General features: G+C 52.1%; 1 protein-coding gene across 1 annotated transcript; it reads left to right on the forward strand.

Annotated features, from left to right (window-relative positions):
- On the forward strand, positions 1-9153 carry APLP1 (amyloid beta precursor like protein 1). Its single transcript, XM_084905622.1, has 16 exons — positions 1-274; positions 1118-1261; positions 2371-2503; positions 2708-2820; positions 3032-3165; positions 3276-3466; positions 3925-4055; positions 4433-4507; positions 5353-5511; positions 5590-5718; positions 6526-6625; positions 7407-7514; positions 7979-8049; positions 8283-8345; positions 8475-8618; positions 8731-9153. The coding sequence occupies exons 1-16, from the start codon at positions 128-130 to the stop codon at positions 8827-8829; spliced, it is 1941 nt and encodes a 646-aa protein (XP_084761748.1). The 5' UTR covers positions 1-127; the 3' UTR covers positions 8830-9153.
- The last annotated feature ends 1336 nt before the right edge of the window (positions 9154-10489 follow it).

Below are 10489 nucleotides of genomic sequence, written 5' to 3' on the forward strand. Positions count from 1 at the left end.
GGGGCTGGAGGAGCCGGCGCAGCCGAGGGGCGGCGGGAGGAGGTGGCCGTGGCGCTGGGAGCTCCTGTCACCGCTGGGGCCGGGCTGGGCGGGAGTGCTGGGGACGTGAGGGCGTGAGAGCCCAGACATGGGGCACATAAGCCCCGCCGTTCGCGGTCTGGGCTGCCGCCGGGCCCCGCCACCACTGCCGCTGCTGCTGCCACTATTGCTGCTGCTTCTGCGCGCGCAGCTCGCCGTCGGGAGCCTGGCCGGTGGGAGCCCCGGCGCGGCCGAGGTGAGGACTGGGGGTTGGGGGAAGGGGCGGGACCCGACCTCGACCCAGCGCGGACGTGTCCGGGGCGGAAAGTGCCGTCTTTCCAGCCAGGTGGCCGCCCCCGGGTCCCCTAATGGCACTAGGCATTCACGACCCCAGGAGTCCAGGCCCCAGCTCCTCATCTTGTGTCGTCCCGGCCACCTCCCACCCACCCCCAGCATTGGAACTGACTTTTCCAGAGCGTCTGGTCCCAGAAATCCAGCCTCTCAGATCCTGTCTACCTAAATGATTCAGCCCCAGTCCCTACCCACCTGAACATATGACCCATCAAGCAACAAGACCCTTAGATCCAAAAATCTGGGTCCCTTTCCATCCTCTGGGCCCATATGAGGGCTCCGCAGCCTCCCAGGACCCAGGAGGTAGCTCTCCAGCCCTCAGGGGTCGGTGTCCAGGCCTGCAGGCCTGAAGCCAGGCCCTGTCTGTCATCTTTGCACCCAGGAATGGGAGCCTGAGCTGGGGATAGAGGGAGGAGGGGCCAGAACGTCGGGGTTCTGACCTCCTCCCCAGGGATTCAGGTTTAACCCCTTCCGCCTCTAGTGCGGCTGCGCCGGGGTGGGCGAGAGTTTGCCTCGGCCACCGCCAAGCCCTGAAAATCCTGGGGGACCCGCGTCTCCATAGCAACAGGAGAGCTGGGGCGCCCCGCCCAGTAGTAACTGTATCCCGGGAAACGGTACCTCTACCGAGGCGGTGCTTGGTGCTTGGTGTAGGGGCGGGTCTGGGATCTAAACATCTGAGTCCTAGAAAGCAAAGGACTAAGGGACCAGCGTGCCGCCGTCCCCACTGACCCTTCGCCCACATACCCAGGCCCGGGGGTCGGCTCAGGTGGCTGGACTATGCGGGCGCCCAACCTTGCATCGGGACCTGCGCACTGGCCGCTGGGAACCGGACGCACAGCTCTCCCGGCGCTGCCTCCGCGACCCGCAGCGTGCGCTGGAGTACTGCAGACAGGTGGGCGTGGCCTGGGGGAGGCCGGGTGGGCGGAGTCTAGCCAGACTGGCCCTTTGTTGTTGTTTGTTTCCAGCCAGACTCCTAAGGCAGTGGTGGCAAGCTCATTAGTCAACAGAGCCAAATATCATCAAGTACAATGATTGAAATTTCTTTTGAGAGTTAAAATTTTTAAACCTAAACTTCTAACGCCACTTCTTCAAAATAGACTCGCCCAGGCCATGGTATTTTGTGGAAGAGCCACACTCAAGGGGCCAAAGAGCTGCATGTGGCTCGCGAGCCACAGTTTGCCAACCATGGTCCTAAGGCCAGGAGACCTTGGATCTAAGGCCAGGAAGCCAGGGGGCGTGGCCAGAGGCGAAGTTAGGATAGGGCGGAACCTATTTTTGAGAAAAGGTCACAAAACAAAAAAGAAAAGAAAGAGAAAAAAGAGAGAAACTACGTCAGGAAAGAGGAGAACCGTGCAAAGACCGGCTAAGGAAGGTGACCCAGTGAGTGGTGGGGTCCTTAAAGAGTAGGTACATAGGAAGGCGTGGCCAAAGGAGAAGGTAGTCTGACAAAAAGTCCTTAGGGACCTAGAAGATAGGAAATCTCCTATCTTCTAGCTTTCCACTCTTTAGTGGATCCCAATTAAAGAGTGGAAAGCTAGGAGGCCTGGCTATGAAAAGGAAGGTCTATTACAAAGAGAAGAGACACTGAGAAGACAAACCGGGAAAGAGGCGAGACTTAAGGGTTGGTGGAATCTACGGAGAGATGAACCTGATTGGGGAAGGGCGGCAAGGTGACCAGAAGAGAGGAGAGCGTAGAAGAATTGGTTTATGGATTTATGGAGAGACCTTTGTAAAGGAACTGGCCAGGTAAAGGAGAGAGGCCTAAGGACAACGGGGAGCAGAGCGGGGAGGAGAGAGGGAGGGGTAAGGGGGAGTTACTAGGGGCGTGGCCAATGGGCTTAGGGGACTCAGGTACCTCTAAGACCGGTTTTATGAAGAAGCAGGGCCTAAGGAGAAGAATGCTTTATGAACACTGGAGTCTTGAAAAGGGACATGGCCAGAAGAAAAGCATGACTACTTGGGTTCTAACAGTGGGTTGATTGCCCCACCCGGTGCCCACAGATGTACCCGGAGCTGCAGATTGCACGTGTGGAACAGGAGACGCAGGCCATCCCCATGGAGCGCTGGTGCGGGGGTGCCCAAGGCGGCCGCTGTACTCACTCTCACCACCATGTTGTGCCTTTCCGATGCCTGCGTGAGTCATAAGCTGGGGGAGGGAAATGGAGGTAGGAGTCTGAGGGGCGAGATCCTGGGCCTTGGTCTCAAGGCTCACATTAGAGAGCTAGATGCTTGAGTCTTGAGGGGGGCAGAGAAGCCTCTGAGGATAATAAACCTGGATTCTAAAGAGGGTAAGGCTAGTGGCTATGAGAGGATCTCACTCTGGTGCCCCCTTCCCCAGCGGGTGAATTCGTGAGTGAGGCCCTGCTGGTGCCTGAAGGCTGCCGGTTCTTGCATCAGGAGCGCATGGACCAGTGTGAGAGTTCAACCCTGAGGCATCAGGAAGCACAGGAGGTCAGGACCCCGGCACATCCATCCTCACACCCAGAACACCCCCCTCCTGCAACACCCAGGAGTCTGGGCCTCTGTCCCCTCTTCCCATCAGGATAGAACCTGGAATTCAAGCTCCCAGCCCTATCAGCCTCCAACACTCAGGCATGCAGACCCCCCTCACTTACCCTCTCCCACCCCACAATCCTGGTATCTGGACCCATTTTTCCTACAGGCCTGCAGCTCCCAGGGCTTCATCCTGCATGGCTCCGGCATGCTTTTGCCCTGTGGCATGGATCGGTTCCGAGGTGTGGAGTATGTGTGCTGTCCCCCTCCAGTGACCCCTGACCCATCTAGGACAGAAGTTGGGTGAGTGAGAGAGAATCTTCCCTGCCCATCCCAAGGCTTCTTGAGGCAGGAGGTGGAAGACTGAGACCTGGGCCCAGGTTCTTATTGCCTTGTGTTTTCTGCTCCCTCAGCGACCCCTCCACCCGGTCCTGGCCCCTGAGGAGCAAAATAGAAGGGAATGAGGATGAGGATGAGAAAGAGGAGGAATCCTTCCTACAGCCAGTAGACGATTACTTTGTGGAGCCCCTACAGGCTGAAGAGGAAGAAGAGGAGCAAAGAGTCCCACCTTCAAGCTCCCATCCTCCTGCAGGGGTCAGCAAAGGTGAGGCCATTTCTGAATTCCTAGTTTCCTCCACTCTGGAGGGAGGATGATTTGGGGAGTCTTGGTGTAGGAACATCTCTGGGAGGGACCTATAGGAGAGAGGTCTGCTTGGAAGGAATGAAAGGGATGAGAGCAGTTTTGGATAAAGTAGAGGTGGCAGGCCAGTCCTGTGAAGGATGAAAAGAATGGTTGGAGGTACCTGGAAGGGGAGGAGCCATTTGGTAAGCCCACATGGTTATTTTGGGTTAGAGGATGGTGTAATGGATTCCTATGCTTTGCAAGAACATTTCAGAACTGTTGCCTAGTCTGAACTACATTTCCCATGATGCTAGGCAGAAGCTATGGCTAAAGTGGACATATGGTGGTTTCCAGTGCACTCTAGGAAATGTAGTTCTCTGAGTAGAAAAGGCGACCTGGAGATGGGGTTCAGGCTGACCATCTGATTCCTGACATTGCAGTGACTTCCACCCCGAGGCCCACAGATGGTGTGGATGTGTACTTTGGCATGCCTGGAGAAATCAGTGAGCACGAGGGTTTCCTGAGGGCCAAGATGGACCTGGAGGAGCGAAGGATGCGCCAGATTAACGAGGTAATGATAGTGGGGGTCCCAGAATCACCCATAACATAGAGCTCCATAAATATAAGGAAATTTCTTGGGGACAAGTTGGGACTATTTCCAAAAACTCCCCAAGCCCCTGTCAATTCCTAGTCCTCAATGCCACCCCTAAAATGACCAGGTATCCCTAACCCATAGAATCCCATTGAGATGCCAACAGATTCTAAGGAAACTCTAGTGGATGGTATTCTTCCACCTTAAATTTCTTCTGAGTTTTCTCTCTTGGGAACCCAAGAACCAATGGGACTTAAGGGATCTATCTGGAGCCTCCGAAGTCTTGAAGAAGGATTGGGGAACTCACTGGGTGGAGCAGGGTGGATTCTAGAATCCTGAAGTTCCCCTGCTCTCAGGTGATGCGTGAATGGGCCATGGCGGACAACCAGTCCAAGAATCTGCCTAAAGCGGACAGACAGGCCCTGAATGAGGTAGGACAACTTCCAGTGGGTCCTACTCACTCATGTCTGTCCACTACCTGCGGCACATCCAGTCTCAGCCTGGCTTACACCTTGTCCCACCAGCCTCATCCAGTTCCACCCCTTCCTACTTATATCAGCCTCTCTTTGCTCCACCCCTACATTTAGCTCCACCCCTCTTGCCTATGTTGGACCTGACATTGTTCTTCTCTGGCCTCGTTTTGCCCTATTTTAACCTGATTTTTATCTCTGAGGACTGGCTCTGGAGTCCTCTCCCATGCTGACCCCCCTGCAGGTCCAACTAGATCCTTCTCAGCCTCTCTTTGATGCATTCCTATCCCTATTAGACCATGCCCTCTGACTTTGGTTCTGCCCCTCTAATCTCATTTTTACTCAGTCCCTCCTCAGTAGGCCCAGCCTCATGTTCTTCATCCCACCTCTTTCAACTTCACCTTGGTACAGACATACTTCCTATAGTCCCCACTCAGGTTGGCTCCATCCCCTGATTCTTGCTCCCTACACACATTAGTCTCATTTAGGCACAGTCTGTCTTTCATTTTACCTACCCAGGCCTAGAACTCTACCTTTATTAAAAATACTTGCTCCCTTTGATCTTAACATAGGCAAACTCTGTTCCTAGATTGTTCATTCCCAGTACAGTTTATACCTCCAGCTTGGCTCCCTATATCCCCACCCTTTCCTGTGATCTAGTCCCAACTCCAGATTGACTCTAGACCTACCGGTAGATCTACTGCACCCACCCTGCTTGGCCCTATAGCCCTGCCTTTCCAGAATGCCACTGACCTAGGCTTTCACCCATATTACCTCTGCTGACCTTGTGTCCACTCCTTTGATAGCACTTTCAGTCCATTCTGCAGACCCTGGAGGAACAGGTGTCTGGTGAGCGACAGCGCCTGGTGGAGACCCATGCCACCCGAGTCATCGCCCTAATCAACGACCAACGCCGGGCTGCCTTGGAAGGTTTCCTGGCAGCACTGCAGGGAGATCCGCCTCAGGTGTGGGAGCTGTGGGGGCAGAGGGCAGAGGATGGAAGGGGCTGGGGTGGGCATAGGCAGCCTTCATCCCTCCCACAGCCAGAGCGTGTCCTGCTGGCCCTGCGGCGCTACCTGCGTGCAGAGCAGAAGGAGCAAAGGCACACATTGCGACACTACCAGCACGTGGCTGCCGTGGAGCCCGAGAAGGCCCAGCAGATGAGCCTCCAGGTGCCCAAATCCTTCTAGCTCTCTAATACCCTGCTATCTCTGAGACCCCATACTCAGGCTTTTTCTTGTCCCTCACACCCTCTTTCAGTCTCTTGGACCACTTCCTATCTCTGGAACCCCTCTTTTGTGCCTGGGGACATTTTCTGGTCCCTTGGATCCTGAATCTTTGACACTATTCTTGTCCCTTGGATTTCTTCCTTTCCCAGAACCCCCTTCCTGTGCCTTGAATCCTGTTCCTGTCCTTCCATTCTTCTTTCTCCCTAACCCTACTTGTTTTCCCTGGAACCCCTGTTCTGTGCCTTCAGATCCTAATTTCTGTTTCTTGGATGTTCTCTTCCTGCTCCTGAGCTCCAAGTCTTGCCCTTGAACCACATCATTTCTATATGACACTCCAATGCTACTTCCTTTCTGCACCTCCCTCAAACCTCACTTTCTATTTCTCAGATCCTACTTTCTGCCTCTCCACTTGCCGCCATTTCCTATCTTCTATACCATATTCATTGTTTCCTATTCTTATCGTGTCTCCTGTGCCCCATTTTCAACTACTCCTTTCCCTTCCACCTTAGTCCTTTTTCCAGCCTCTCACTTCCTGTCTTCTCTACATCTTTTCATTTTCTTTGTATTCTGCTTCTCCTCCTTCAATTCCTTCTTCCTATGGTCCATTCCTGGTTCTTGTACACTACTTCTGTATATTGTATGTACTATTTTTTTTTCCTTTAATTCTATTGCTCTTCCTTCACCCTACCTCAGTTTCCCCATTTCTAGCCTACATTTCCCAGTTCATCCTTCATAATCACTCCCCCACAGGTGCAGACCCACCTTCAAGTAATTGAGGAAAGGATGAATCAGAGCCTGGGGCTGCTTGATCAGAACCCCCACCTGGCTCAGGAGCTGCGGCCCCAGATCCGTGAGTACATATGACCCCTGCTTCCCATTCCAGATCTCTAAGGGCAGATCCTGACCCCCAATCTTTGACAACCTCCCCCACCCCTCTGCCCCCACACACACTTTAGTTATCTCTTCCTGTGTGACAAACACCAGAACTTAAATTAACCCTCTTCTTTATTCATGTTTCTGCCATCTGGTCTGGGTTCTACTGGGTGCTTCTTGTCAGTAGTCAAGCATGTAGCTTCATTCAGCTAGCAGATCAGCTAGGAGTTGGAACTTTGGCACAATTGGGCCTCTCTTCTCCATGTAGGCTCAAAGCCTTTCTTCTCCAGAGAGACCCTCCATGTTGTCTGTACACAGGGTGCCTGAACTTCCTACATGATGGTTCAGGCTCCCAAACATTAAAGTGGAAGCTGCCAAGTCATCTAAGACATGGACTCACATTCTCTTGGTTAAAACAAACTACAACCCCAGTCCAGATACAAGGGGAAGGGCCTACACAAGAGCGGGAATACCAGTGTGACTTATCAGGCCCCCCTCTCCCCCCCCCCAGATCTATTGTGACTTCCTTTGCTTGTCCCACATCGAACCATAATTTTTCTGCTCTTTAAGCCCATTGCACCTTCAGCTTCTATCCTGCCAGGGGTGCCTCCTACCAGCTCCCCTCTTTCCCAGATCACACTTGTGACAACCCCCAATCACTTTGTGTATGGTGTGTGTGTGTGTGTGTGTGTGTGTGTGTGTGTGTGTGATGTCCCTATGCTCACAACCTCAACCTCCTTTCTATGTGTTCCCCTCAGAGGAATTCCTCCACTCGGAACACCTGAGTCCCAGTGAATTGGAAGTCCCTGTCCTCGGGAATAGCAGTGAGGACAAGGGTGGGCTGCAGCCTCTGGATTCCAATGATGGTGAGATAACCCAACTGTAGATAACCTCAGACTTTGGGAAATAGGTCTTCAACCTAATTTCTAATCTCCCAAGTCTAGGGATGTCTCTCCCACAGTAAGTGGGAGAGAATGGGGAGGAATGTCTAAGGTTGTGAAGGCCTCTGTAGAATCCCTGATTCTCCTGCCTTGGACCCTGGGAGGGTATTTCTCCATTCTTTCTTCAATGAAGCCCTCCCTCTCTTCACTGTTCCCTTTGCCTCCTCTGGCTGCCAACAGACATCCCCATGGCCCTTCCAAAAGGTATCTCACAGAGTAGACCCCTGCCACCAAATCCCACTAAGTCTCTGAGCCCAAAATGGAAAGGGTCCATATATTGGGAACCCCAAACTCCTGTGTGGAGTCCGGTACCCCTCTGACCCCCTCCTCAGCGGGGAGGGACAACACCACTCTAGACTCTTAGGAATGAGCTAAGACCTGGGGGGTAGGGTCCACAGAACAAGATGCTGCACCCCCTGGGAAAAAGAAGCTGTCCCCCCTGGAACAGTATGAGCGGAAGGTAAGTTAGCCCTGTGGGTTCTGAGGGAGGCCTGGGGGTGGGGCCTAGACTCAAAGGTCTGAAGGAGGAGGGTGCCATGGGGTTGGATTCCTTAACTAAGGGAAGAGGTAGCTGAGGACATGGACTTCAGGATTCTAGGGAAGTGGGGGGCTGGGAGATGCCCTCTCTGGCACTAGGGGAAGAGGAGGCCAGGGCCCATTTGCCTGGGTCCCTAACACCTCCTGCTCCCCCAGGTGAATGTGTCTGTTCCAAGGGGTTTTCCTTCCCACTCATCGGAGATTCAGAGAGATGAGCTGGTAAGAGGGGGAAATTTTTGGGTACCTAGGGGGAAAGGTCAGAGGCCAGTGGCTAGGCTGTGACTTCCAAAGCTACACTGGCCTCTGGTGAGCCTCAAAGATGAGCCCTGCCCATCTCCTTCCCTACAGGTACCAGCCGGGACAGGAGTGTCTCGAGAGGCCGTGTCCGGTTTGCTGATCATGGGAGCGGGTGGGGGCTCCCTGATCGTCCTCTCCATGCTGCTCTTGCGCAGGAAGAAGCCCTACGGGGCTATCAGCCATGGAGTGGTGGAGGTGAGAGACTTAAAGACATGGTAGGGGAGGAGTTCCAGAGCTTGGGCATGGAGGAGCTGTAAGATCAGGTCAGGTCACAATGCCCCACTCTCCCTCTACTGCCCTGCTGCAGGTGGACCCCATGCTGACCCTGGAGGAGCAGCAGCTGCGGGAACTGCAGCATCATGGCTATGAGAACCCCACTTACCGCTTTCTGGAGGAACGACCCTGAACCAGCCCCCTTCATCCCTTTGGCTGAACCCAGACCTTTTCTCTTCCTGGAACCCCAGAACCCCAGACTGGAGGAAGGGTTTTGAAAAAGTTACTTTCATACCCTGGTGAGGGGGCTGGAAATTCTTATTTCCCCTTTCCAATTACTAATGCCATCCCTAAGAAATCCCCAGGTATTCCCAGCTGCCTCTCTGCTTGGGACCTCCTCACCTTAATTTATTTTGTAAATTAATTTATTGTTCTTTAAGGTGACCACCAGCTTGGTCCCTGGAATTCACCCTCCCACGTGTTGGCCACTAACATCCCAATAAAGTTCTCTTCCCTACCCGGCCATCCTGCACCTCTGTGGGGGAATCAGTGAGTAATCATAGCTTTGGACACTGCTTAAATCCCCGCCCAGGGATCTTCAAATCTCGGCGAAGCTCTGTGCCCACCCTGGAGCTTTCCTGCGTGCTGAATGGCTGGTACTTCTAGACCTCTATCTGCTGGGTTCCAGGGTGAACTCTGGAGGCGGGGCTCTGAAAGTATCCCCTGCGTCCTGCTCTCATACACAATCACTCACACACAGCCTTCAACCGAAGAGCCTGATGAGGAATCTTAAACCATTCTTCTCATTTCCAAGTCTTCATGTCTCCTTGGGGAGATAATAGGAATCCTCCTGGGCGAGGGAATTTTATTCACACATCCCAGAGAGGGTTTTGTGGTGTCTGCAAGTGCCTATTTTGTGACATGTTTTAGTTATACCTCTACACATGTGTTACCTGTCACAGGAGGGTTGCTATGGGAATTAAAAGAGCTAATATAGCCCCAGCCAGTATGGCTCAGTGGATAGAGTGTCAGCCTGAAGACTGAAGGGTTCCGGGTTCAATTCTGATCAAGAACTTGTACTTCGGTTGCAGGCTCCAGGGTGACTGCAGGAGGCAACTAATCGATGTTTCTCTCACATTGATATTTCTCTCTCTCTTCCACTCTCTCTAAAAAGCAATGGAAAAATACCCTCAGGTGAGGATTTTAAAAAATGTTGAAAAACAAACATATAAATATTAAAATAATTTTTAAAAGGGTTAATATATTTGGAGACATTAGAACAGTGCCTGCTACTTCACAAATATTTGTTGAATAGATTTTAAAATATGGCAACAAACATTCATATGGCACTCGTGCCAGGCATTGCTCTAAGGAATTTATATGTATTGGCACACTTCATTATTACTTGTACCTATGAAGTAGGTATTATAACAATCCTCATTCATAAATAAGGAAATAGAAACAAGGAGAAGTTTTATCACTTTTCTAAGGTCACCGTCCAAGAAAGGTTGGAGCTAGGAATTCAACCCTGGCAACCTGGCTCCCACACCATATTCTTGGTCATTTTGATAATCTACTGTCTAATAATTTGTGGCAGTTCCACATGGTATTCAGGTTGTGCATTGCAAAATTCCAATTGATACTATTCACCTTCTGGACATTATAGTTGTATTTTAACCACAACTTACCAGTAGATGGCAGTAATGTGCCATGTTCTAATGTCAGCATAACACTCGACAGATGGCTTAGGGAGGGAGTAACTATTTCTATTTATCCCAAAGGTCCTCTATGAACTCACAGTGGCTCTTCATAATATACACATGTAAATGCAAGTCCTGTATATCCTATATAAT

Source organism: Pipistrellus hanaki, assembly GCF_964339955.1.
Source record: "Pipistrellus hanaki genome assembly, chromosome: 15".
In the NCBI taxonomy this organism is placed as follows: Eukaryota; Metazoa; Chordata; class Mammalia; order Chiroptera; family Vespertilionidae; genus Pipistrellus; species Pipistrellus hanaki.